Below are 24,584 nucleotides of genomic sequence, written 5' to 3'. Positions count from 1 at the left end.
CAGTATTCTTAGACAAGAGCCTATTCTTTGTGCATCTTAGAGCTGCGTTGTTGTTAAAGAAAAGGCCAGACGCTCGCTGTCTGTACAGACACACAGACAGTCCGTCTGTCTTGTGGAGGAGAGATGATTAAACTCTGCACGTTATCAGATGAGAGTGGCTCTAGCACGTCGAATGGCGGGCTCATGTGCTTGGTATGTTATCAGCAGAGACATTTCGACTCACCAAACCATTTGTACGTTCTGTGCGAGAGCTTTAAGTCCGAGTAATCTGGGATGACAAGTTATAATAAATAATAACGCACTTCAGATGAGTAAATACACTGTATGCTTAGAATAACTAGCACCACGGTGTTAAAAAGGGCCTTTTGTGCCATGTTTCATTTCTCTCAGAAGAGTGTGTTACTGAGTTCATAGAGCTGAGATAATGCTCCTCCTGTTCCTGACAGTCAAACTGTCATTTACTCACTAGGAGGGCTGTGGAAGGGGTTAACAATGCCCCGCTTTTTGCTGCGCATCCATCACCAACTGTACAAAAAACCACCAGAAACCAGATCCTTTTTCAGGCAGCTGTCGCGTGCAGCTGGTAACCCGAGACTGAGTTCTCCAAGAGGCTTTTAATTCCACACATGTGCCACTACCTGTCCAGTGTGGATTTGAAGATTTTATGCGCGCGGGGCAGCTGCTGCGGCCCAAAAAGCCTGATAAGGGTTGAAAAAGGAGGAGGAGGGAGCAGGAGGAGGAGGGAGAGAATGCAAAAGTGACACTCTCAGATCTCCAGCTCATATCTCCATTCGTATACTATATCTATTCATCTGTCCATTTGGGGTGATTAGCCACATGTGTCTGGGTGTGTTAAGAAGAGAAGAAATGAGTGAGGTATAAATCTGTCACCCCGTGTGAGCCTGTGTTTATGAAACTTTAGCGCTGACTGCTGCCTCACAGTAGGCCCTCCAGAGACGCTGCACAGAGGGCTTAGTGAGCTGATGGATGCGGGGGAGGAGAGTACAGTGAGGAGGGATGGCATAATGTTGAAGATAAGTTATACTTTAGAGAACTGCTCAGTTTAACTCACTGATTGTGTTTTAAATAATATCATCCACGCACAGACTTTATACATAATGCATTGGGGCATTTGAAATTAAAAATGTGTCAACAAATCTCCTGCTCTTTCACCTCTCTGAGGTGCCAGACTCACTGCAGAGACGTTCTTGCAGCTATGATTCAGAGGGGCTTTTGAGGTTTCCTGGAAGGAGCCTCTCTTCTGTGCAGTCAGAAGATTCTAGAGGCTTTATTTGTTGCATTGTGCTTCCATGACACGTACTATAATTCTTACAAATATTTGTTTTCTTCTTAAAGTGCACAGTATGAGCTCAATGATGTGATTACTCTCTGGGATGCCTTGCATGATGTTTGAAAATATACATTAATCCTTCCTAACATTGTGTAGGTCTCCCTTGTGCCTCCAAAACAGTTGTGACTCATCAGAGAATGGACATGGGCCTTCTTGTTAGTGAGGCCTTTGGGTCCTGTGGGTTGAGGGGAGGGGCCTCTGTGGATCATCCCACAGATAGTTGTTCAGTTTGGGATCTAGTGAATTTGGAGGCCAGGTCAATACCTTGTGCTGGTTTTCATGTTTTTTGAGTTGTTCCTAAATTGTTTGTGTGTGTGTGTGTCTGTGTCAGGCTGCATCCTGCTGGGGATGGCTGCTGCCATCAAGGACTATCTAGTCTAGTGATATTTGCAGGAAAGCCATGTCCAAAAGTTTCCCAGCAGCAGAACATTGCATGTTCACAAGATGGTCAATGTTATTTACTTCTCCTGTCAGTCGTCATAATGTTATGCCTGATGGATGTATGGTGGATTTCACCCCTTTCTTCTTGCTTGGCCCGTGATAAAGGCCGAAACACTGAGCTTTGTTTCAGAATCATACCGTCTGAATAAAGAAGAAGTTTATCAAACAGCAGTTGTGTGTGCAGGTCTTCTTTTTCAAGTGTCCACAGGGTAAAGTTATGAATCACTCTCACACCTTGCAGCACATTTGTCAGAAAAACTACTCAGCAAAAATGAAAAAAAAATATGATAAAGGAGGGAATTCCAACACAGTTTGCAACGTTTCTTTTGTATGAGGAGATGGAGGAGAGCGACATGCAGTACTCGGAAAGCAAGAGGCACTGAGCGCTACCTAGAAAGTAACCATATCCTCTTTGGGGCCATGCTTGGCAGTGAGTTTGCTTCTGTTTACGAGAAAGGCGCACAGCACTGCTGCACTGGAGGTTTGTTTCCTCAGGAACATTAACATTGCATGCGCTTCACAACACCACCCGTGCTTCCTCCAAATAAATACCCTATGAGCACGAGGGCACGCACAGCAGGACACATCCAGTTATGTGTTAAGGAGCATTCGAGGTTTATGTGAGGAGATGGATTAGCTGCACAGTGTGACTTTTTTTGCTTTTACCGTGCAGTTTTGACTCCCCAAGTCTTTTTTACTTGTTACTCACCCCGCAGCTGCTTGTGGGCTTCTTTGTATGTACTCAGCTGGACTCAGTGTTCCCTGTCCTCCTTTTCCTCAGCCCAGTTTACAGCCTGGACACTGGCAGCCACTTCAAACATGCTCTGGCTTCCGCTGAGGAGGGAAATGCACGTGTCTGAGTGTGTTTCATGCTTCTTTCTTTAACCGATCGTTTTGCGCGTTTATCAGTTCGCTTGCCACCCCATTGTCTACATGTCCGGTCTCTAGATTTATGTGGTGTACGGTATTGAAAAGTATTTTAACAAAGTTTTTCTTTTCCTCTGAGAATGCACAGAAATTGGTCCTACTAGGATTTGTTTTATAAGGCCGAACAGAGTTGATTTTAACCACCACAAAGTACACACATTCAATTTGACAGTAAACCAATTAAGGTCCTGCCTCACGTATCTAACCAAGCACCTAATACAACAACAACCAACCAGTGAACAAAACAGTAATTTTGGCAAATGGTCTCAAAGATCAAGGATGACTGTTTTTTTTTGTCCAGACCTTCATGCATCATCTCATCTGTAGTTACCTTGCCCATCAGCTTGGCCATTTAGATTTCTTTATCGGGAGTATTTCAACCAGTACGGCGAAGAAGAAAAATACTTCTGCATGCAAGCGGACAGCCCTACAGCCAATCATTTTCCAATCAGAGCCATTTTGTCACAAACCAGCTTAATATACCATAATGGCGCTCAGTTGACGTGTACGACTACGTTGCGGTTACCCTTCTCTCCATCGCCTCATAGCACTCGCCCAAACAATTCGACTGGCCTGGCAGAACGTTGCCGTAGCATAATCATTTCCCAACAGAGCGACACCAGACCAACTTCCCACCACAAATCATTTTCGCAGCATCACCAGCGAGAACAAGCGAGAAATTAATTGTGCATCCTCTTGGATTTACTCACATTCATGTAAATTGTAATCACGTCAGAGTACCTTTTAATTGAAATATTAAAATATCCTACCATGTCGCACAAGAAAACGCAATATTATATTTGAACACCCAGTTGCTACCCAAACAAAACATTTCAAACAAACTGAGATGCTTGGTGTTCCTTTATGGTTATTTTTACGGTCCTTTTCTTTTAGATAAACCATATAAAAATCTATTGGGTTATATGAAAAACAAAATAAAGAGCCATAAAGCCCTGTTTCTATGCTGTAAAACAATCATTTTGTGCTTCGTTGCCGCAAACCTGCTCACCCTGTCTTCACCCAGCTGGCCAGCGAAGGAGAACAGGATGTAGGTGAGTTCTGCTCTGCTGAAAAAGGGGATGTCTGGCTCACATTAGACGGTGTTTGAGTTCAGTGCGGACGATTACATCAAAGTGACTCTGCATTAGCCGGAGCAATAAAAATCCCACTTCACTGAGCTGTCTGGTTTCAATGTGTTTGTTTAGGATGTTACGTGTTTTAACTTTAAGCTGAGGCAACACTAAAATACCTTAAAATAATATTAAGTGTCTTGAACTCTGTTCTGCTCAAAGGAGATCCTTAATGTGTGATGGTGTTCCAGCAGCGGTGCCTGAAGATTATTTTTTTTATTTTTTAGTGCGGGGTATTTAGGGAGGTTAAGCGGAGCTGGCCTTTAAAATGTGATTAATCTTCCAGTAAATGTATCATTTGATAAAGGATTATTCCCTATCTCTTTGTTGTCTTTTCACTCAGAGAAGATACTCCAGAGCTCAAATGCACTTACTAATCTACATCCAGAGTGATTCAGTGATAGAACTGAGTTCAGACAAAGGCAGTGTTAGCTACCGGTGTGGACTTACATGACACTAGATCACTAAAGTTATTTTAACTCACTCATCTCTTTAACAAAGACTAAAATGCCCCGACACATGATCAAAGGACCTGTTCACCTTAAGATCCTTTTTTTTTTTCTCTGTCTTTCAGACTTCAAAGCCCTCAAACATCTTACACGATCTGTTTAACAAAGAAAAAGAAAGAAAAAAAAAAAAAGCACCGCTGCGTGGCTGCTCCCAGCAGCAGACAGAATGGTGCAAGCTGGCAGCAAACATGAAGCTAATAATACCCCAGCTGGATTGACAGACTATCTGCTTGCAAAAGTTCTTTCTTTATTTCTTTCTCCTCTCTCTTTCCTGCTGGGTGGCTGTATGTTGTTGAAGGTGACAGCACAGTGAGTCAGCCTGGACTTTCCAGCCTCTCCTCTGATCTCTCGCCTCACGATGCCTTTCCTGGTATCTGCTGAAAGCGCACACATACGCTGTGTGTGCAATACTGAATTTCACACAGGTATTTAACATCTCACCTTTTCTCTTCTCCCCAAAGCTCGACTTCTTCCCTGAAACATGGCCCGCTAAACCCATCTAAAGGGTAAAAGACCGCTGGAATCCACCCCTGGTTAAGGATTAGGCTGCCTCGCGGACAGCCTCATGTCTCAGAGGGGTGTGAGGCTGATCTTTCACCTTTTCTCTCCTCTGTCTCAGTTTCTGCCGTGGGGCTCAGGATCTGGAGTGGACAGGTTGAGTGTACTGTTACTTGGGTGTGAGAGTGTGCCAACGCAGAGTCTGGTTTCACACCCTAACCTGAACCCTATCTGAGAAATACCGAGTGTTTCTAAGATATGGCAGAGTAAACAAAACCCTGCACACCAGACTACTCCACCTCTTGGGGTTAGGGAGTGGTGCCGAATCTTCTGACTACCTTGTCTGTCACAAGTGCACGTGCACTGTGGTGCACACATGCAGAACCGAGGCAGATTAAAAAACAAAAGCGCGCTATGTTCGGAATCGCAGCTCACATTGGGCTCAATTGATATCAAGAAAACAAGAAACTAAGCTGTTTTATTCATATACACTGATCAGGCATAACATTATAACCACCTTCCTAACATTGTGTAGGTGTCCCTTCTGCCTCCAAAACAGTTGACTCATCAGAGAATGAACACAGGCCTTCTGAGGGTGTCCTGTGGTTTCTGTCAACAGAATGTTCTTAGTGGGAGCCTTTGGGTCCTATAGGTTGGGGGGGGGGGGGGGGGGGGGGCCCTCTGTGGATCGGGCTTGTTCCTGTGCATCCCACAGAATTCCTGATCCTCGAAAAGATGGTCTTTGCAGTAAATTGTGCAGATCTGATAACCATGTCATGTGACTGCTCAAGTATGTTTCATAATCTAATGTGCTTCCTATACATTACATATACCTATAGCCTACATGTTGGGGAAATTATTCCGGTATTTATTTCCGTAGAGCCAGAGGAGATACGACGAAGGTGATGCAGTTCTTGTGATCAATCGTTTTTTAAAAATCAATGACGTATAGAGCAGGTTCGAAAACGACCGCAACCTGTCACACTAATGAATGGATCCACTGTCCCCTTTACTCCCTGTTTACTTTATAAAACGTAGCAGTGTATTGATTTTTGAACTGAGCTCTGTATATATATGCACAGCTGTGTCTGCTGCTTAGGGTTTCCACCGAACAAACATACACCTGTCTGTGTTGCTGCAATCATCTGTAGGGAGTTTTATTGCCGGACTCAGTTGCTCCCTGAAGCTGCTGTCAACTTGCCAGGTAGTTTGGGTTCTCATTGTGTGTGTTTGTCTGTGCTTCGCAGATTGCCCACTTCTCATTTTTATGATGCATAAAAGAAAACAGACGAGCAGACTGGGAATATTCTTTATAGGTTTAGATGCCAACTACAACTGCTCAGGATCATATCATAGGAGCACACAACCACATAGCAAGAAGTCACATAACAACAGTGAGACGTTAGGAAGGATTTGATAAACAATTGGGCGTTTGATTTTAACTGTGCATTTTAGTACGTTAGCCAGTAACTATAGCTAAAAACACCCGTGTGATGAAGAAAAGAAGAACCTTTCAAGTGCCCAAGCTCATCCAAACCTTTGTAGACACTCATTACCTCATTGCATTCTGTAAAGTGCTTCTCCACCCATAAAGCCATGAAGTCATCCCCAGAAAGTTAGACAGCTTAATCATGCCAAGTAGATCATCCAGTCAGCATACAAATATGTACACATCTATTGATGGTGGATTGATAGCTGCGCAGACAAAGAGATGTTGTCTCACCAACTGCCGCTACCCATTCCGTTGGTGCAAAGATAAGGACGCGGTCAACTTGTGGAGCTAAATCAAGGTTTTAGGAGCTGCGGAGAGGTGGGCCGGCGATGCATCCAGGGGGTCCGACAAGTAGGCGCAGGTACAAAGTCAGACAGCCAGGTAGACAGATCACTATCAGCCCCACAGCAACGTATGTTGTTATGAGCGCAAACAGTCAAGACAGGGAGGGGGAATATGACAAAGGTGCTCCCTAAAGCATGTTCTGTTTGTGTTGACACACGGGCAAGACTCCACATCCATATGTGTGTGTTTGCATACACAACAGCGCAAGTGTGCCCTTTATTTGATGTTAACAGGTGCCTGCGTGCGTCTTTTTTTACGTATTTCTCCGAGCTAATTCGTCATCCAAGTCAGATACTAATCTATAAACAGAAACAGTGGCGCAATGATTTTTTTTTTCCCCCTCTTATAAAATCATTAGGTGGTAGATAGATAGGGGCATCACTAATGCTTCAGTTGGTGCAGGATGCTGATGGAAATTTACCCGTGCTAGAAAAGGTTTCTCAAAGCTTACCATCATGATTGACTACAAGAAAGACTGTGACTTTACTGGTTCTCGATATCTGGTTATAGTACATGCATACTTTGGAGCGAGTCTGTATCTTGGGGTTACTCCATTTGAAAAACAAGACGAAATAATGGAGATGTTGCTTTTGCATTATACAAAATAAATCACAGATCAGTGGACGCCAAAGTAAGATTATCCTTGAACATAATCCATTGAAATTCACATAAAATTCTAAACAACTAACTATAAATGAAAACAACTTTCAGCACCGAGAAATACTCATAGCTGTATTCTGAGAAAATATCTCCCTTTGCACATAATTTAATCAAATTCAAATGGTTATTGTAGTATAATTACTCACGAAGCACAGAGCCGCCCCGCCCTATACGCAGAACACGCGCAGCGCGTGGGGCCCCGCGATCCATGGGGGGCCCCATGTCGCACAAGATGACGCATTTTCTAAAAATGCGCAAAGGACGCGCAGCGCTCCGGCGGCGGAGAGACCAGCGCGAGCGCTCCGCTGGTCCTCCCAATCCAATAAAAACAGCCCAAACCACGAAGTTGCCACCTATGGAAACCTGTCACACTCCCCCGCCGGACATAAACCAAGTAGCCCAATTTTGTGGAAAAACCGCCCAATCTGGCAACCGTGAGTACCATAAAGAGTCAGCCCGAGGCAGGAAGAAAAAAAAGGTGTAATGTGACACACTTCGCCGCAATGATTGGCACTTGGCAGCAGCATCCGATCAATCAGCGGTCAGATCATGGGTCAGGAGGTGCACTACAACCTAAATGGCATTTTGTGCTCGTTATTTCTTTACACGTGTGTGTGTGTGCGCGTGTGTGTGCGCGTGTCTGGTGGGGGGGCCCCAAAAGACATTTCTGCTTAGGGCCCCAGTTTGGCCAGGGGCGGCCCTGACGAAGCACCACCATCTAGTCCCTCATTTAAACTTTTCAAGGTCTCTTCCCGTTAAAAGGGAGTTTTTCCTTGCCGCTGCCGCCTTTGTGCACGCTCTGAGTCCTGTGAGGCGTCTCGAGAAAAGTTTATTATTGACAGCATATAAATGAAACTGGATTGAATTGAATTTAATGCCCCGACATCTTTTTTTTTGCCTACTAAAATAGTGAACTAAGTGCATCAAACTACAAATAAGACCATTAATAGTTGCTGCTGCGTCCTGTTTACTTTGCAATTATCTGCTGAATAAGCTCCGATTATATTTGCCCAACAAGCAGAAGGCTCCGTGAAGCTTCCTGAAAGCAGAGCGGTGAATTAACCTCCACTCGTTAATGTGTTTTCCAAGGATGACCTGCACTGGATGCATTTGTTAACAAAATAAAAAATTTCACGCCAAATGTTGCTTAGCGCGGGATCCAAACTTTTTCCAAACTCAAGTCTGACGTAGCATGTCATCACGTGGTTTTTTACCAGGGGTGGAGACAATGTGGAGACGACGCCAGCTTATTTTTCCCCTCCGCTGGAAGCTTTCTTTCAGCTAATTGCCTCGCTGCTTTCGGGGGAGACTCCAATATCTGCTGCTCAGACACCCCAGGCAGTTGCTCCTGATAATATGACATTGAGCACATTTCAGCGGCATTCCCTGAATGAGCCATTCACAGCCTAACATTATCCCGATCTCCCCAAACACGTGGCCATGTGGGATCATCTGCTCTCGAGTAACATTTTTTCCGGGAATTCAAAAGCGCGCATTGTCGTCTATTTGCTTTCCCCGGCGAAGTTATGCTTTCAGACAAACGACTTTTTCATCGCAGCTAATGCCGACGTGTGTAATGCACAAAGAGGCAGACAAAGGCTTCATAATTGAATCAACCGTCATTCAGATTTCTGGAGCATCCCTCACCCTAATTAAGGATTGCTCGTCGGTTGTCACAGGAGACAATGACAACCTGAATAGAGCTGTCACTCTGGATCAGATTGACAGGTCGCCTTGGCAACGGGGGTCAGTGGGTTTGCAGTGCATGTGGAGGATGTAAGATGAGAGGAGGAGGAGGAGGAGGAGGAGGAGAGCAGGAGTGATCGTAAAGAGAATCCAGATCCAGCAATCAGTTGGGAGTCAATGCTGCATTAGCATTTTAGCAAAAAAAAAACACTTAACATGAAAACAGACTTTGAATCCTCTATGAACGTCAGCGTTGCGGTGTCTCAAAGTGTTGTTTGCTATGTGTCATATATTACCCCAGTCCTCACTTAATTTATCTTTATCTACTTATCTCCATTACCTGTATTTTGCAAATATATGACTCATTCCTCTTTAAGGCTTTTAACCTTCAGATGTGTGTACTTTAATGCTAAGGCTACACCAGAGTGAGCAGATTTGCATGTGTCTCCATTGCCCCAGTTGCTGTGTAAATATCATGTTGTTGCAGAGCGCCGAACGACTCCTCTGAGTCAACAAGCCGTGGCTCTTTGCAGGAGATGCCATTGTGTTTCAACAAACCAGCACCAATGGCAACATGTTATAAATGGCTCTTTAGGTGGCGAAAGGCCGTCTGCCTCCCTCTCTCCTATCGGTCCTCCCAGAATGCTCTTTTTTATTCGCAGAGACATTTGGGTGAAGTGTGCCGCCCTTTATGTCTTGGCAAAAACCCACACCCGTCTATTTCCACAGCTCTTTATTTTTCCCCCTGCACGCACGCACACACGCAGCGGAGAAGTGGCCCCTCCATTCTTCACCGCGGCCTTGTGTTTTTGAAAGGGCCTGGCTCAGATATCCTATAGGCAGGAGCAGCAGCTGTCACTAAGCCACCATAGCTGGCCCCCACTCAGCACCAAGTGGGGACCCACAGCTCTGTGTGTCTGTCGCTGTCTCCATCCCACTGTCTAGCCGTTCGGCTGGCTGCGGCCGCCTGCTTTCACTGCCTGTCTTCCCCTTCCTGCACATCTCTCTGTTTAAACTTCTCTCGCTCTCTGCTCCTTCTCTCCCTCTAATTACATTGCATCCTAATTTCTCATTTAGAAAAGAAAATGCACTTCCTTTTGTTTTTGGAGGAAGAGACTTTGAAAAAGAAAATGACACAGGAGACGGGACAAAGGAGAGGAGAGGGCCCATTCATTCAGCGTAAGGCCACAGACTGGGCCACACATCTCCTTGCCTCACACACACACTCATACGTGCAGACACACTCCACCCCACCCCACCCTACCCTAGGCCGGTCTCTAATCTGCCCTGTTCCACCCTGAGGGCCTGAGGCTGGGGCAGCTGCTACTGATGGAGCCAGAGAGCCAGCTGTCCTCACACATACACATTCACCCCTAGACACACGCACACACACACACCGTCCACTCATTCATTTGGAACAATGGAGCCAGGATAGGGGAGTGTGTGGCTCATGATTTTGGAGTGTGCCATGGTCATCAGGAGGGGGGCCTTTGCAGTCAGTAAAGTGGTTTTTATGCTCGCTTTGTGTCTCAGCAACAGTTGGCAGCACGTGTGTCAATGACACGCCTCTCTGGTTTATTGTCCGTGAAGTCAGTGGGTTTAGGGTGACCTGGGACAAACACACTGACACACTTATAGGAAATATAAGGAGACTTAGGCGCGCAAACAAAGAAATCGTGTAATTAAAAAAAAAATACACACAGAAAACAACAACAACAAAGATACACCCTTTGCTATATCTGTTTCTGTGATTTCATCATCTTGCAACATCTGCAACAGACCCGTAGCTGTTTCAGGGATTTTTCAATATCCCTGAATAAAAAAAAAAAAGAAAACATGAGAGGATTTGTTCCATAACGTGCCAATCTTGTGTAAGTTTGGATTTTCATGTGCATTAATAGCTATAAAGTTAGGATTACTAAGGCATTAAGGTCTTGCATGTTTCACTATAAAGAAAAACTTCTTAGCAGAGCTTCAAAAACAACACATCAATGCATTCAGTCTTCAGGTTCTGATTGGTTTAACTCTATCTCCAACTGCCTCGGTGTCTGGCTCCTGCTGCTATTGGTTACCCCTCGCTCTATTCCCGATTGGCTCAGCCGCTGATTGCCCTCAGCCTCCGCCGCCTCATTGGTGGAGCGCCCGGCCTGGAAATCGCTGTGATTTGCCCTTGGTTGTGTGTTCTCCAGTGTTTTCTGCGTGCTACAGCTGCTATGGAGCCAGGGTGAAAGCGAGTGTGTGTTTATATGAAGACTGATTTGCTCGAGTGGGTGAATGAGGTGGCTTAGGTGTGCAGTTAGCAACTAAAGGGCCATATGGCTGATGACACATATGCACACACTTGTTCTTGTGAACGCACACCTGACGGCTGCCTCACACCTGCTGCACTGTCTATGCTTGAGTAAGATCCAGATCAAAAGAAAAAGAAAAAGCCCTCGGGGACCGGTGTGTGCGTGCACTTTATGTGTGTTTGCATGCGTCTGTTTGAAGAGACATTCACTGCTTCTGATTCTACGCCCACAAAGAGAACTATTTGAATGAGGGACGACTCATGTCTGGCTTTGCAAGGAGAGAGAGCTGGAAGAGCTAAAAGGACATAGTATGTCACGAAGACTCTGTGCTGCAAGATTGTACACATGCAATAGATATAGACCTATATGGCACACTTAGATTGGCAGTGATAGGAGGAGGATTTTATCATTTTATCATTATGACTTAATAAAGACCGGAGAACCCCTTTTAATTGCTGCTGGAAACGTAGTTCCATTCCTCTCATATAAACACCCACCTCAACGCATACGCGATCAAAGCGGGACGCTCAAAGGCTGGGTTCTTTCGGTTCGCCCACAAGGGCAACAAAGTCCGTCTTTGTGGGTTTCCACGTCAGACGTCAGCGACGTGCCTTCCCTCGCCACGGGGCCGCGAATAAAGCTTGCCTACACGGAGCCCCCATGCACATCTGCATATTAGTGACCACCCACACACGTACTACAAGATACTGTAAAAGAAGTGATTATTTAATGAAGACACGCATCAGACGCAGAACTTCCTACCATGCAAAAGGAAGCCTTTGACAGGCAAGATCGACACACGCAGCCGCACGCACTCATGCAAACAGGCAAACCTACACATCCTCTTTGACTCACAAACTGAGAGACATCGTTTGACTGCAGTCTGAGTCCATGTCTGGGAGCACACACATGCACGTCTGTGTTTGTTTGCAACCGAAACACACTGGTTCAGTGTCAAGAGTGCAGTAGTTGCTGGGTAGAGTTGAGGAGTCTGCAAGAGGATGTTGTGGTTGGCTAGCTCCCTTCTTTGTTTCATAAACTGTCTGTCTGGCACTCTGCTGTTAGACCAGGACAAAAGAGCCTGTTAGGATTCGTACTGGACTGAAAAAAGGAATACACAGCCAGGCAGCTTTATGTTGCAATGTTCTACTGTATTAGCCTTTGTCTAATGAATTCGGGAGCACCTGGGTTCAGTGCCTCCTGTCCGCCCCATTCATATTTCTGAAGCAGGCTTAAGCAAGACGCTGACGCTCCGGGGGGGGCTGCTCTCGAACTCATTTCACCTCCCAGTGGAGAGATCAACTAAGGATTCTCTTCGCCTGTCCATACTGCTGCTTCGGACGAACTGTCACTCATTCACCTCATCTGTTTTTCCGGTGATTAGGCAAACATGATTTCACTCAGGTGCTCTGTGGGTTGTCGGTAAAAAAGAAAAAAAAAAAAAGCTGGTGGATTTAAGACAGAGGGAGAAGAGGATTGACAGAAATGAAAAGAAAAGAAGCTCTGTTTCAAGGAACAATGCACACTTACATACAGATACGCATACATGCACACACAGACATACACAATTACACACTGTTAAGAAGCTTTTGTTTACTTGCTGCAGCTGCATCCTGTGTGGCAGGTAACACATGGCTTCTACTATATATCAGCTCGCGCACACACACACACACAAAGCAAAAGCACATTCAAAAACACAGACCACACTTACACTCTTTGTTATACTTTCACCTCTGCAAATTGTTTGCACATCACTGGCTCCATGTACACATATATAAATATTAACACCAGAATTTATGACTAACTGCCACGAAACATGAATGAAAATTGTGCCTTTGTTCGGATTTCTCACTCAGCTCCGCACTTGGCTCGAATTGTGTTTGTGTTCCAGAGTGTGTTTACCATATTTTATAACCGGTTAGATAGCAGAGCTTCTGTTATTTTGTGTGCACAGCGATAAAGGGAGTGTTAATTGGAAGTCGGAAATATCCTGACGGTAAAAGAGCCTAAAATAGCTGTCGGAACGTGCAAGCATACGCAATCAAGCCCCTGTCATAACAATAACAGCTGTATACATAATATACACATTGCCGCATGTGCACCAGTACTAAATAGAGAAAGAAAGTCTATCTTTCTCTGTAGGGCCTTGAAGTCAGCTGGGATAGGCTCCAGCCCCCCTCCTCCCCCCACCTGCGACCCTTCACAGGACAAGCGGTTACAGAAAATGAAGAAGGTGATGTTTCTGTCACGACGCACAGTTACGTGTGGTCACCATTTACCACAAACAAACACAGCACCTGCACAGATGCACACGCGTGCACTCTTCATTTCATAACCCATCATCTGGAGATTAGACTGTTGATTTTTAATTGGCTCAGTGTTTGTTTGATCCTCGCATTATTGCCCTGGGTTCTTTTATTTTTTGTTCCTTGAATGAGCTGATTAAAAAATAAAATCTCCCCCCAGTCAACACGCTGCCAGATAGATACCACTGTTTGATTAATTCACACACACACAAACAAACAAACGCACATGTCATAATCCCCGCCATCCTACTGGCTGCTGCGGGAGCCCTGTTTCCAAAGCAACACTGGAATGCTTCGCGAGCGTGGCGCCGCCCCTTTCAGGAAGGAACTGCATGTAAACAAACCTGACATGTGCAGAAACGGGTGGAAAACAGAGTGTGACTCCGTGTGCAGCAGACAGCCCGCAGCTGACTTCTAGGGTTACATGTTATTCCGATGCATTTGCGGACTTTGAATATTTGTAGGCCCGGCGAGTGGTGTGGTGAGTGTTGCATCACCGAAACATGTGAGCTAAAACTTGGAAACACAAAAGAAAACTGTGAAATCTTGTGTTGAACTGTACAGTTATGTACAAAAGTCAACAATAGCCCGGCGTCAGCAAAGAAAGTAGGTGCATCGTGTAGTATTGTCCCTAACCTCTCTCCCCTCGCAGCCTGCTGTCATATTTTCCAGATAGCGCAATACGACCTTTTCTTTGCAGGCCAACAACAAGCAGAGGTAACCAAAGTTCAGAAGAGTTATCCCTCTCAGCTGTACATAACAGCTCAGCCATTTCACTATGGTATGCCCTCAGCGACTAGAACCATAAAACCCTCCTCTGTAAGTGAAAACAGAAGGGGCAAGAATAACAAGGTTATTAAAGAACACAGCAGCCGATAAACACATTCATAACAGTGATCAAAATACCCACACACTGAGACACCTATCCGATTGGGCAAGAACTCCCGGCGTCCAATCGGATTTCTGTTACCAACAGCAACAGCTCATGTTTGTGCCTGCCTCTGGCTGAGCCTGCCCTCCGATTGGCCGGGGCCTCGGAGCACAGCCCCCTTCCCCCTTCTCCCGCTCTCCCTCTGCCTGCACTCTCCATCCCTACAGATTAAGTGACACCCAGCAAAACAAAAAGCTTATTTTTGTTTTTCATTAATGGCAGAGCACCCGCATAAACACGGGGCTTGTTTAGATGTAAAGGTATCTGCTGCATAACTGCACAGAGATATGTTGAGGTGTCGAGACAGAAGTGCGCAAGAGGAGGGGTGGGATCAGTTGAACCACTGTTGCCATGCACCCTCAGTGTGTTACTAGGTTAAGTATGATATGTTGCCATGAAAAAAAAAACCTAGCGTAAGGAAGAGGGTCCATTGCATCACTCCCTTGAAAAGTCCTTGAAAAACACCCCTCTCTCTCCTTCTCCTTTTGTGCTCTCTGCAAACTTCTAATTGCACTTTCAAATCCTCCTCAGGGGGAAACCTCAAATTGAAATGCAGACCTACAAGCGCTCTCTCATGCACAAAAGACAGAAGCCACACATGACGGACAGTGTGTTTATCAGCTGTGCTACGTCTTATTGTTCCTCTTTGTTGTCGGCAGTTAAGGCAAAGTGTGCGAACACGCGGCCAGCTGCTGTTTGTTTTGATCCGTCAGCGAGTGCTCAGAGGCTGTTGTCAGACCAGAGGCTCCATTAGATAAGATACGTTGCCAAGAACATGGCCGGTCAGTTCCGATCTGATGTTATTATGCAATGCCTTAGTAGTGCAAGGACCATGTTTTTGAACTCCCAAGAAAACATGCAAGCCCCACATGCATGTAGGTGAAAACATGTCGTGGCCTCGTTTAACATTTACCTCTTTCGCCTCGGCGAGGGAGTCGAATCTTTTGTTGTTATGGATTACGCCCTCTGCGTGTGAGCCCAGTTTGAGAGTGCTTGTTTTCTAACGGACGCACTCGCTCAAAGAAAGTCAACTTGTTTGTGCGTGCGGACGAGGCTACCACGGTGAGCCGCTGCATCATCGTTCCCCTAATGGCCCTGACCTGTCATCGAGTGACGACATAGCCCGAGCAAACAAGGCTTTCATTGGGGGGGATCCTCCTCTGCTCGTTTTTTTTTTTCCCCTTTCACAGTTTGTTCTATCTCTTCTGTTGTTTAGCCTCCCGTCGTCTCTCCTATGCTCTCTGCCCCACTCCCTTTTCTCTTTTTCTCTCTGTGTCAAAGCAGGCAGCGTTACTGGCTGCACAGCCTCTCCCAAGCTTTCTAATTAGCATGTGCACTGAAGGCAGAGAGTCGGCCTGGCCTGTCTCTTGCTCACTCGCCCTCTCTCTTCCTTACATTGTCTGTGTTTCTTGTATTTTCATTTTTTCACTCTACTAGTTTGTTTAAAGCTAGCACAGATCATTGTGTTCTCATTCCTCACTTAAACTATCCCCAGGAGAAGGCGTGTCACAATGAGTGTTACAATTTCAGACGCTGTTGTGTTTAGCCTGAAATAGCTTTGAACATCAGCACAATGGAATTTGGAATTCATACTATTGACGCTATGCACCCACCTCATTCTTTTCATGCACTTTCTGTCTACCCTTGGACAAACCCAGCCAAGCTGTCTGCCCTTTCTCTCTCCCTTTCCCTTTCCCTCTCCCTCTCTCTCTGCATGCAGAGCAAAATTCTACCCTCACATGAGCAAGTAGTTTGCAATTTCCCCACATTTCATTTGTATGTCTGAATGTCTGTATCTGCGCAGGCGGCGGTGGCGTTAGTCCAGTCCCGCTCCGCCGGGGCTGCTCTTGTATGGCCATGGCTTCCGGCCCGCCACTCTACTTGGGGATTGCAGGGAGTGAGGGGGGGCGGGGGGGGGATTCCTGGCATGGCTCAGAGTACATGTGCTTCTGGAAGGATAAACTCAGCTATGCCAGTAATGTGTCAGCCCCAACGAGGTTGCAGTTTGTTTCCCCATATTTAGCAAATCACTTAGCATTGCCCCACCTCAGCCAGACTGGCAGCCGGAGTAAACCAGAAAATATGAATAGAATTCAGATGCAGATGGGGGATAAGAGAAATAGTGTGAGTGGGAAATAAAAGGCATTCTTACATTCATTAAATGCCATTTTCTTCAGTGGAGGTTAACACAGCATTTGAATCTATATTAGGCTTTTTTCCGCTTTAATTTTCTTTCCACCTCTGTCATGCTCGAGTAAACCACGTGAGACTATTAGACTCTCGGACTCTGAGCTGTTTCAAATGTCCAAAAAAACGCTCTTTGTCTTTTTTTTTTGTGCACGTATCTCACAGCAGCTTGTGTAACAAGGCAAATCAAAAGCCCCCAGTCGCGTTTGATCAGTGCACTTGGCGTCGCATCACTCACCGTGGACTCGCAGACTCGTGGTGGGTCATATTCTTGATTCGTTCAAAGTGTTTCTTGTTTTGCCACGGCATTCAGTTAATGCCAATAATCAAATTAGAAATCTGGCACTCAGATCATATGATCTAAGTTTAGCTCAGTGCTATCATGGCTCATGTACTTTTCATATATATATATATATATTTAAACCCAGTGACCACAGTTTTGTAGCAATGGGGGCGCACAAGCGTAATCTTGTTTATGTTAAAACTATAGACATTGCACTCAGAAATTACACATTTCATCCAGTCAATCCGTTCAGTTGCCACTGAACAAACACTGTGATGCAATCCCGAGGCAACGGCAGACATACCAATTTGAAAACAAAATCGCTGTATCCTGCACAAACAGTGGAGGGATTATCTTCTATATTTAAAAACACTCTCTGACCGGATGACATATTTAAGACAATTGTCTCATGGGTTTTCACTGGTGATTCAAGAGATATCAGCATCAGTTAAGTGTGTGTCATGACCTCATCTGCAATGACATGTTGTGTGTGTAGGTGTGTGTGTGTGTGCGCGTGTGTGTGTGTGTGTCACTCTACCCCCCTCAAAAGGGCACGCTGGATCTCTAAAGTGTAGGTCAGGTGTTTGTGTGTGAATTTCTAACCAGGTCACCCTCCCCTCAGCTCACACACAGCTGTTTTGTTCACTTTGATTATAGGCTGTACAGAAAGACAACTGTGGTCATTACTTCTCAGCCGAGAGGTCTGAATAATGTCATCTCACCCCTCCTCAGTGTTGTGTGGTCATCCCACTGCCCCAGGTGTGCACACATGTTTGCGCTTTAAAGCTTTACCGCTGCCACAGCACAAGTGAAACCACAGTGCTCAGGAAAAACCCCCTATGTGAAGTCATGCTGACAGATTTACTGTGGCTCTTCACAAACAGGAGTCAGTGGCAGTGTGTGTTCATGTTGTTTTTATTTGGAATCACCTGGGCCACTGCAGCAGTGCAGCAGTTCTGAGAAATTCCCTTCACCCTGGAATCTAAGAACTTCGAATAGTCACACATTGTGCTGGCTCACCACATAGCCTCTCAGGAGTGAGCTCACTGTGAGCAGCAGCAAGGGTGCAGCTCATATCTCCAGCGAGTGACACATACTCTCTACTTAGATTAGAGACACCCAACACCAGCAGTCCATCTCTCTTTCCCTCCCTCTCTCTCCCTCTCTCCCTCCCCACAGCCTGCCAGACCCAGCTGGGCCATGATCTCATGGTACCAATCTGGCCACGCGAGAGCGAGAGAGTTAGAGGCGGGCGGGGCGAGAGGGGGGACGCTGCCTGTCAGCTCACTGTGTAATCTCATCGTGCTGTGGTTACTGTAAGTGAAACGGAGATGGAATGGGAAGAAAGGGCAACGGTTACCCATGAAAGTAAGGATCTCGGAACGGCAGCGTGTCACTCTGCCTAAGGCTCCAAGTTTAAACATTTAGCATTTTACAGTTTGGGGTTAGCCATCTCAGCGTGGAAATACGTAATGTAACATCCCACCATGTGAAAATATCAACATTTTATTTCCTCTCTCAATATGGAGTAAGCAAGACACTGAGTATTAGTATTCTCATGCCATATCTATCAACATTATGGAGACACTCTAGTTGACAAAACCAACTCTGCAGCTAAGCCAAGAAAGAAAGGCTCAGCTGTTTAGAAAAAACTAAGATTATTACTTTATTCTTCTTTTATCAGTGCTGCCTTTTGTTACAGGAATAGCTTGGCATTTCCGGAAACATGCCTTTTCACTGCCGGGAGCGAGGGTTGAAGATCAGTTACATCTGTTGCATCCTGATTGGCAAACTTTACAGGCAGGTGGAATCTCCGCTTGTTGTTTCACCCCTGTCACCGGTTTAATGCTATGCTAAGCTAGCATTTAATGCTATGCTATGCTAGGCTAGCATTTAATGCTATGCTAAGCTATCATTAAAACTGGCTTCAGCTTCATATTGGTTGATGTGTTGCACTGATACTATCATCCAGCTGTCAAGGGACAGGAAAGAGAATGAGCACATCCTCTAAATGTCAATTTTTTCCCTTAAGAAGGTAAATTTTGAATGACGTTGATAAATGTGTTGTGTTGTGGCAACGTAAAATGGAAAAATTTAGTCGAGATAAACCACAGCAGCAGGCACTTAAACGGCTACCTGATGTTAGACATTTTTCTGCGCCACAGTTGAAAACACTAATGTTCCCAAGTCAGAACACACATCTGTCTGGTCTCCCTCTCTCCCTCTCTCAGTCTATCGTTGCTCTAGATCTCTGGCTCAGACTTTGTGCAGACAGTCGGCTGCCTCAACAATCTGGACCGTTGCTCCAGGCTTTGGCACGACAACCAAGACGGGGAGAAGATGTTTGTTAACAAACAGCAGCAGCAGCAGCAGCAGCAGCACAGGCAAGCAAGCAACGCTTTCCAGAAGACTTTGTTCTCTGGCAGCCCACATACACCTGCAGCCAAATAGGGGGAACATAGACTACAAAACAGGAATGCTGTTGTTCCACAGTCTTGCATAGGGCTTGCATGAGCTGCTGCTACAGAGGTTTGAGCTTGTGGATTATGTAGTCCTGAGTGGTGCAGAGGACTTTTAGAAAGTACATTCTGAAGTACCAAAAGAACCATCAGAGTTACTTGTCTGAACTAGGTCGAGGATGATACACATAATGCTTAAGTATAACCCAATGTTAGAGGGTGCACATAATAACATGTTGAAGATTTATACTCTTGACAAAATTCTTTTATTTGGTGCATTAAACATTGCTTTGTTTTTCAAGAATATATTAAAAGATTTAGGTGCTTTTGGTCTCTTGTTTATTAGATTATGAATTGTATGAATGCACCCCGTATACCCTGTGAAATGACTGGGAATTTTTCAGGTGATTTTCACGATTTATTGCATTTCAGCTTTTACTCAGACATAGCTTTCATTTTCAGTCACACAGTCCAGAGTGCATCAACCGCAGATCATAATAGTGGTCACAAGCCACATTGGTCTTCATATCAGTGCCCTACACGAGTGCTCAATCCCAATCTACAGTTTTGACAGCTCAAAATAAAACAAATGACAATAAAAAAGACTTGCTTTGTGAGAATTCATGGTAAATCTTTTGAGTATCGAGTATGCCTACTAGTGAAAATACTACTGGCCTATGGAAAGTCCCTCTATTTCATGTCTACAAGTTGTTGTTTTTTGTAATTCTCTTTGAGTGGAGCTTCCTCTGTTCTTAGAACACTGAGCAACCGCTTCATATCAGACTCAGCGGAGAAAGGGACTGCCTCCATTGGTCGTATGTGGTTGCATGTGTGTGAGCTTGCACATACGGTCCTGCGCCTCAGTTCTTGACCATGTGGGCTGGCCTGTTGGTCCGAACACTCGCGGGCGGTGCGACCAGTGGTCGGCCCCTGACAAGAAAGTCGAGATGAGTTCCTCTGAAGTGTGCTGCCTCTTTGATGTGGGCCACCTTTTACTGTCAGCCTCAGCTCTGAGTCGACCACAACCCTCACAAGCTTCCCCTTACCTGCCGCTGAGGATCTGCTGACCTTCATTCTGCGACAGCTCTGCTACAATTCCACACCAGTTTCTGTGGCGTGCACGTGACTGTATGTGCACACGTTTGCAGGAATACAGACACTTTCCCCATGTGTGTTGCCTCATAGTTTGCATCAGTCTTGTAGGCCATTGCATATTGTTTTAACTGAACGTTCATTCATGTCAGTTTCCCAAAAGTGAATCTCTCCTATGCAATGTTTAACCTCAGAGTTGTACAGCAGAGCAGAATTTGGGTATTAATGCAATACTGTCTCCAATTTCCACTTGGTTGCACAAAACTACAACTAAGCTCACTGCCCACTGACACACAGTCCTCTAGACTCAGCTGCCAATGCACAAAAAAACCCAAAGAAAGCCGTCTCCTGCAGCCCCCTCCCTCCAACCTTCGGCCTCAATTCTGGCTTCAGCAATTTTGCACACTGTCGCGTAAGGCAGCTGGTCTGTGAGCGGTAAAAGGTCAGTGCCTGGAAAAAGCACATGTCTCGAGCGTCATTATGTTGTAACGGCTCTACTCTCCCTTTTCTTCATTTTCTCTTCGCCCCTCTGTCTCTCTCTGTCTCCCCCCGCCCCCCGCGAGTCACTCAGTGGTTTGATCTTCACTTTCCTGTCACCCACATTTTACTCTTTACTTCTTATCTAGTAGTAACCCAGTCTTGCAACACTTCCTGATTCGTCTGTACGTGTGCAATCGGCTGTAAGTTCCCACACACTTGCATCTTAGCTCACTGTAGCTTTAGGTAATCTCTGGAAAGCTTAGTGCAAAGGAGAAATGACATTTCTGAGAAGAGAATGTGAGTTTGATTACAAATGTTTATTCACAAAAACCATTTCAAATGAGTACAATTCAGTTTCATTTTGCATACTTCTGTCTGCATGTTTTTAAAGTAAAAACAATAGTCCGTGAAAAAGTGTCACAGGTAGAGATGCAGCTCAAATCAGGATTTGCAAGCAGCGTTTCTGCTCATCCCAAGAACTCCCTGACAGCTGCACTCATAAAGAAACGTGAAAAGTCAGTTTTGACACTTTCAGGTACCCTCTTCTGGACCGGCATCCGAGTTGTTCCCCTCTGACGAGATTCAGTCCAGCTTGCACACTTTCATTAGTCCATTTCTTGCACAGTATCCTTCTCTGTGACTTCCTCGATGCCTGTTCTCTAGAGCAGTCACTTGGTCAGCACTTATCTTTTAATGCACTATGCAGTACAGTCCAGCTCCTCCTCAGGCTCTCTGCCCACTCCTCATACACCTGACCCAGTCTACACTTGGACTCTGAACTTGAACCCTTCCACAGGGTAATCCAGAACCAACTGAACCAGAATGCACTGGAAGAGTTGCACTTTTGCATGGGGGGGCAGCAGCCACAACCTCATAATCCAGACAAGTGAGGCATAAAGGCGTGACGCCCCCAGTTGAAGCTCAGCTCCTTGACTTTCTTTTCATCATCTTCATCATCATCATGTGAAGCATCTTCAGGGTCTTGTCACTTCAGCGCTCTGGGAGTGTGATGGTGGGCACCCAGTCATACACACTGCGGCTTTCCTCACAGAACAGGCTCAGCTTGTCCAGAGCAGGATCTTTCCACGGGTTTGCACTGGGGCTCTGAAATAAGAAAAAAAATAAAGAGAGAGGTTTACAATCAGGTCACATGCGCAGACACGAAGTAAAACTGGCAGCGTGAGCAGAATATGCAGACACGATGGTGATGCATGCATGATTCACCGGCTGCTGACTGAGTGGTTGCTCATGGGGACGTACCGTGACAAGAATGCAGTGCGCGTCCTTGGGCTCGCCGGTCTCGTCTGCGCCCACGAGGTCGGCGAGGCGCTCGATATCGTTGACGCGCACCACGTTGATGTCGTTGTCGAAGCAGAAAGCCTGGATGAGGGTGAAGTGGATCTGAAGAGCAATGTCACACTCGTACTCCTCATCGGTGGCGAGGACGCAGAATGCCACGCTGTCTGGGTCACTGTGGAAAAGACGAGACATGCGGTTGGCAAACATTCTCTCACGTTTATGCTCGAAATTTTTAAAAGAAAAGGCAGCTGAAATGGATTATAATGCGCTCCACGAATTGCAATACTTACACATTCATGACTTTGGCCGATTCGTAAACTCCAACTGTCAGGTAGTCCTGCTTCTTAGCAGCGAGCAGCAGCTCTTCCAGGGCTGCGCCTGCACTTTGCATCCTTGACAAAGAAAAACACATCTCATTAGGACACCAGGAACATATCAGAAATCGCTACAAAGCATTAACCCGTAAACCCTAAAATAATCTTGCATCGGTGCGTAAAATATTTACCTATCAGCATTTTCCATTGTGTTGTCTTGTCCGCGGATCTCTTCCAGAGTCATAGTTATAATCCAAGCGCGATCGGGGTTTTGCAGTGAACAGTAAAACGGCTGTGCACTTCTCTCTGTAATCTCTCGTGTTATTCTGAGACTGAAACAGGCAGTGGGTGTTTTTATAGCAGGGCAGCGGCGTAGTTTCTCGGCAAGGGGCGGTCTTTCCGCGTGTCGCTGTTGAGCCAATGAGCCAATGAGCCACTTTTGCAGTGAGGAAAGCAAAAGTCCCCGGACAGCTAGTTCGAGTTTGTTGACAACCCCACGTGGGGCCGGATTACAACCTTTCAAGAAATTCCCCCCACCCCCGGCCGTCTCCAATTCGTCCTTGTCTTGTCAACATCCAACATCACCACACTGAACAAATACTAAAAGTCCTGTTTACGGTGGACTTTCGCGGTGGTTGCAACAACTGATACAATGGACTCCCTGCAGGCTTTAATTAGCCCTTGGACAAGTTGGCATGTTGTCATGACCTGGATTTAAACTGAAAATGCATGCTGAATGCAGTATGTGACGCACAGGCAAGGGTTTTTTAAGAATAAACTGAATAAACATCCTAAATGCAAAGCTTTAATTGCTTGTATGTGATGGCTGCAGGTGGGCGTCCTTGTCTGTTTATTTAGTTATTATCCACATTATATACGTCGACACCGAACACCCAGAACCCAGAGTCTGTGGGTTTATAATTATCATGCATGTCAGTTGTTAAATTTGCCATGGAAGTTATGCTAATATTAGGTGCCACCGCAGAAAACATCCCAAACTGTTCCAAAGGTAATTGACTAATGATGATCTCCCCTGTAGGCGGAGCGGAGAGAAAACGAAATGAATCCGCTCCACCATAAACTCTCGAACAATCTATTAATGCCTGGACTTCCCCGGCGCGGGGAATCACTAAAGGAAGATATATTTAGCCCATCCGAACATTCCCTTTCCTTATTAAACAGCTTATGTTGATGGTGCACTCGCGAGTGCGTGCGCGTCCCACCAGACTCCGTTACCTAACGTTGTGTTTACAGCCTGCCCGGGAGTTACGGGACCGTCCCGGGAGAAAAACCCACAAGCCAGCTCTGACCCGAATAAGGTGAGAGTTCTCAACGGGTTTCTTTTTTTTTTTTTTTCTTTTTCTTTTTCTTTTTTCTGGAAGTGACCAGCAAACAGCTTGTGTCCGGCACACGCCAGTTTTTGTTCTCCCTTTTGAAAAGAAAGCTTTAATTGCCAGTCTGTCTCGACGCGTGTCGATTCTGCACAAAAAGAAAAAGAAAAAAACTTTGCATCACAAGAATACGTCCTCCACCTGCTCCGGTTCCTTCCGTGGCTCTGGGGAGGTGTGAGTATGCGTGTGTGTGTGTGTGTGTGTGTGTGTGTGCGTGCGCCCCACTCCCCTGATTACCCCACTCCATTCAGTGCCCTGCGGGGCAGATGCCCGACAGATGCGCGTGGGCCCGTCCCGCAAAAAAAAGAAAAAAGAAAGACAAACGCCACGTGCCGAGGCCACTGGCCCTTTTCAGGCCAATTTATCTTATCAGCCTGGATCGTATGTGTTTAGATATAACATCATTCGCTTTTCAGACAGACAGATGCCGAAGGCTGTGAGATGTTTACGCACTGGGTGGCTGGTCTTGTCTTAACTTGAATTTTGCGTCTACTATAACATGAGCAATACTT

The 24,584-nt window shown here is 45.7% G+C and overlaps 1 protein-coding gene across 1 annotated transcript; it reads right to left on the bottom strand.

The window, feature by feature from the left end:
- Positions 1 to 21,366: 21,366 nt before the first annotated feature.
- Positions 21,367 to 22,988, bottom strand: gadd45ga (growth arrest and DNA-damage-inducible, gamma a). Its single transcript, XM_084550787.1, has 4 exons — positions 22,873 to 22,988; positions 22,658 to 22,759; positions 22,329 to 22,539; positions 21,367 to 22,172 (listed from the first exon to the last, which is right to left on the bottom strand). The coding sequence occupies exons 1-4, from the start codon at positions 22,923 to 22,925 to the stop codon at positions 22,059 to 22,061; spliced, it is 480 nt and encodes a 159-aa protein (XP_084406913.1). The 5' UTR covers positions 22,926 to 22,988; the 3' UTR covers positions 21,367 to 22,058.
- Positions 22,989 to 24,584: the final 1,596 nt, after the last annotated feature.

This window comes from Chelon labrosus (assembly GCF_963514085.1).
Source record: "Chelon labrosus genome assembly, chromosome: 9".
Classification (NCBI taxonomy): Eukaryota; Metazoa; Chordata; class Actinopteri; order Mugiliformes; family Mugilidae; genus Chelon; species Chelon labrosus.
The sequence above is the reverse complement of the archived record's forward strand: the minus strand, read 5'-3'. Positions and strand labels throughout refer to the sequence as shown.

What these genes read in the sequence shown, in the direction of transcription:
- gadd45ga (XM_084550787.1), bottom strand. Translation starts at nt 22,925, where the DNA reads ATGACTCTGGAAGAGATCCGCGGACAAGACAACACAATGGAAAATGCT. An exon ending in ACAATGGAAAATGCTGATAG is followed by an intron (nt 22,760 to 22,872) that starts GTAAATATTTTA and finishes TTCTTTGTCAAG; the next exon opens with GATGCAAAGTGCAGGCGCAG. An exon ending in CGCACTGCATTCTTGTCACG is followed by an intron (nt 22,173 to 22,328) that starts GTACGTCCCCAT and finishes TTCTTATTTCAG; the next exon opens with AGCCCCAGTGCAAACCCGTG.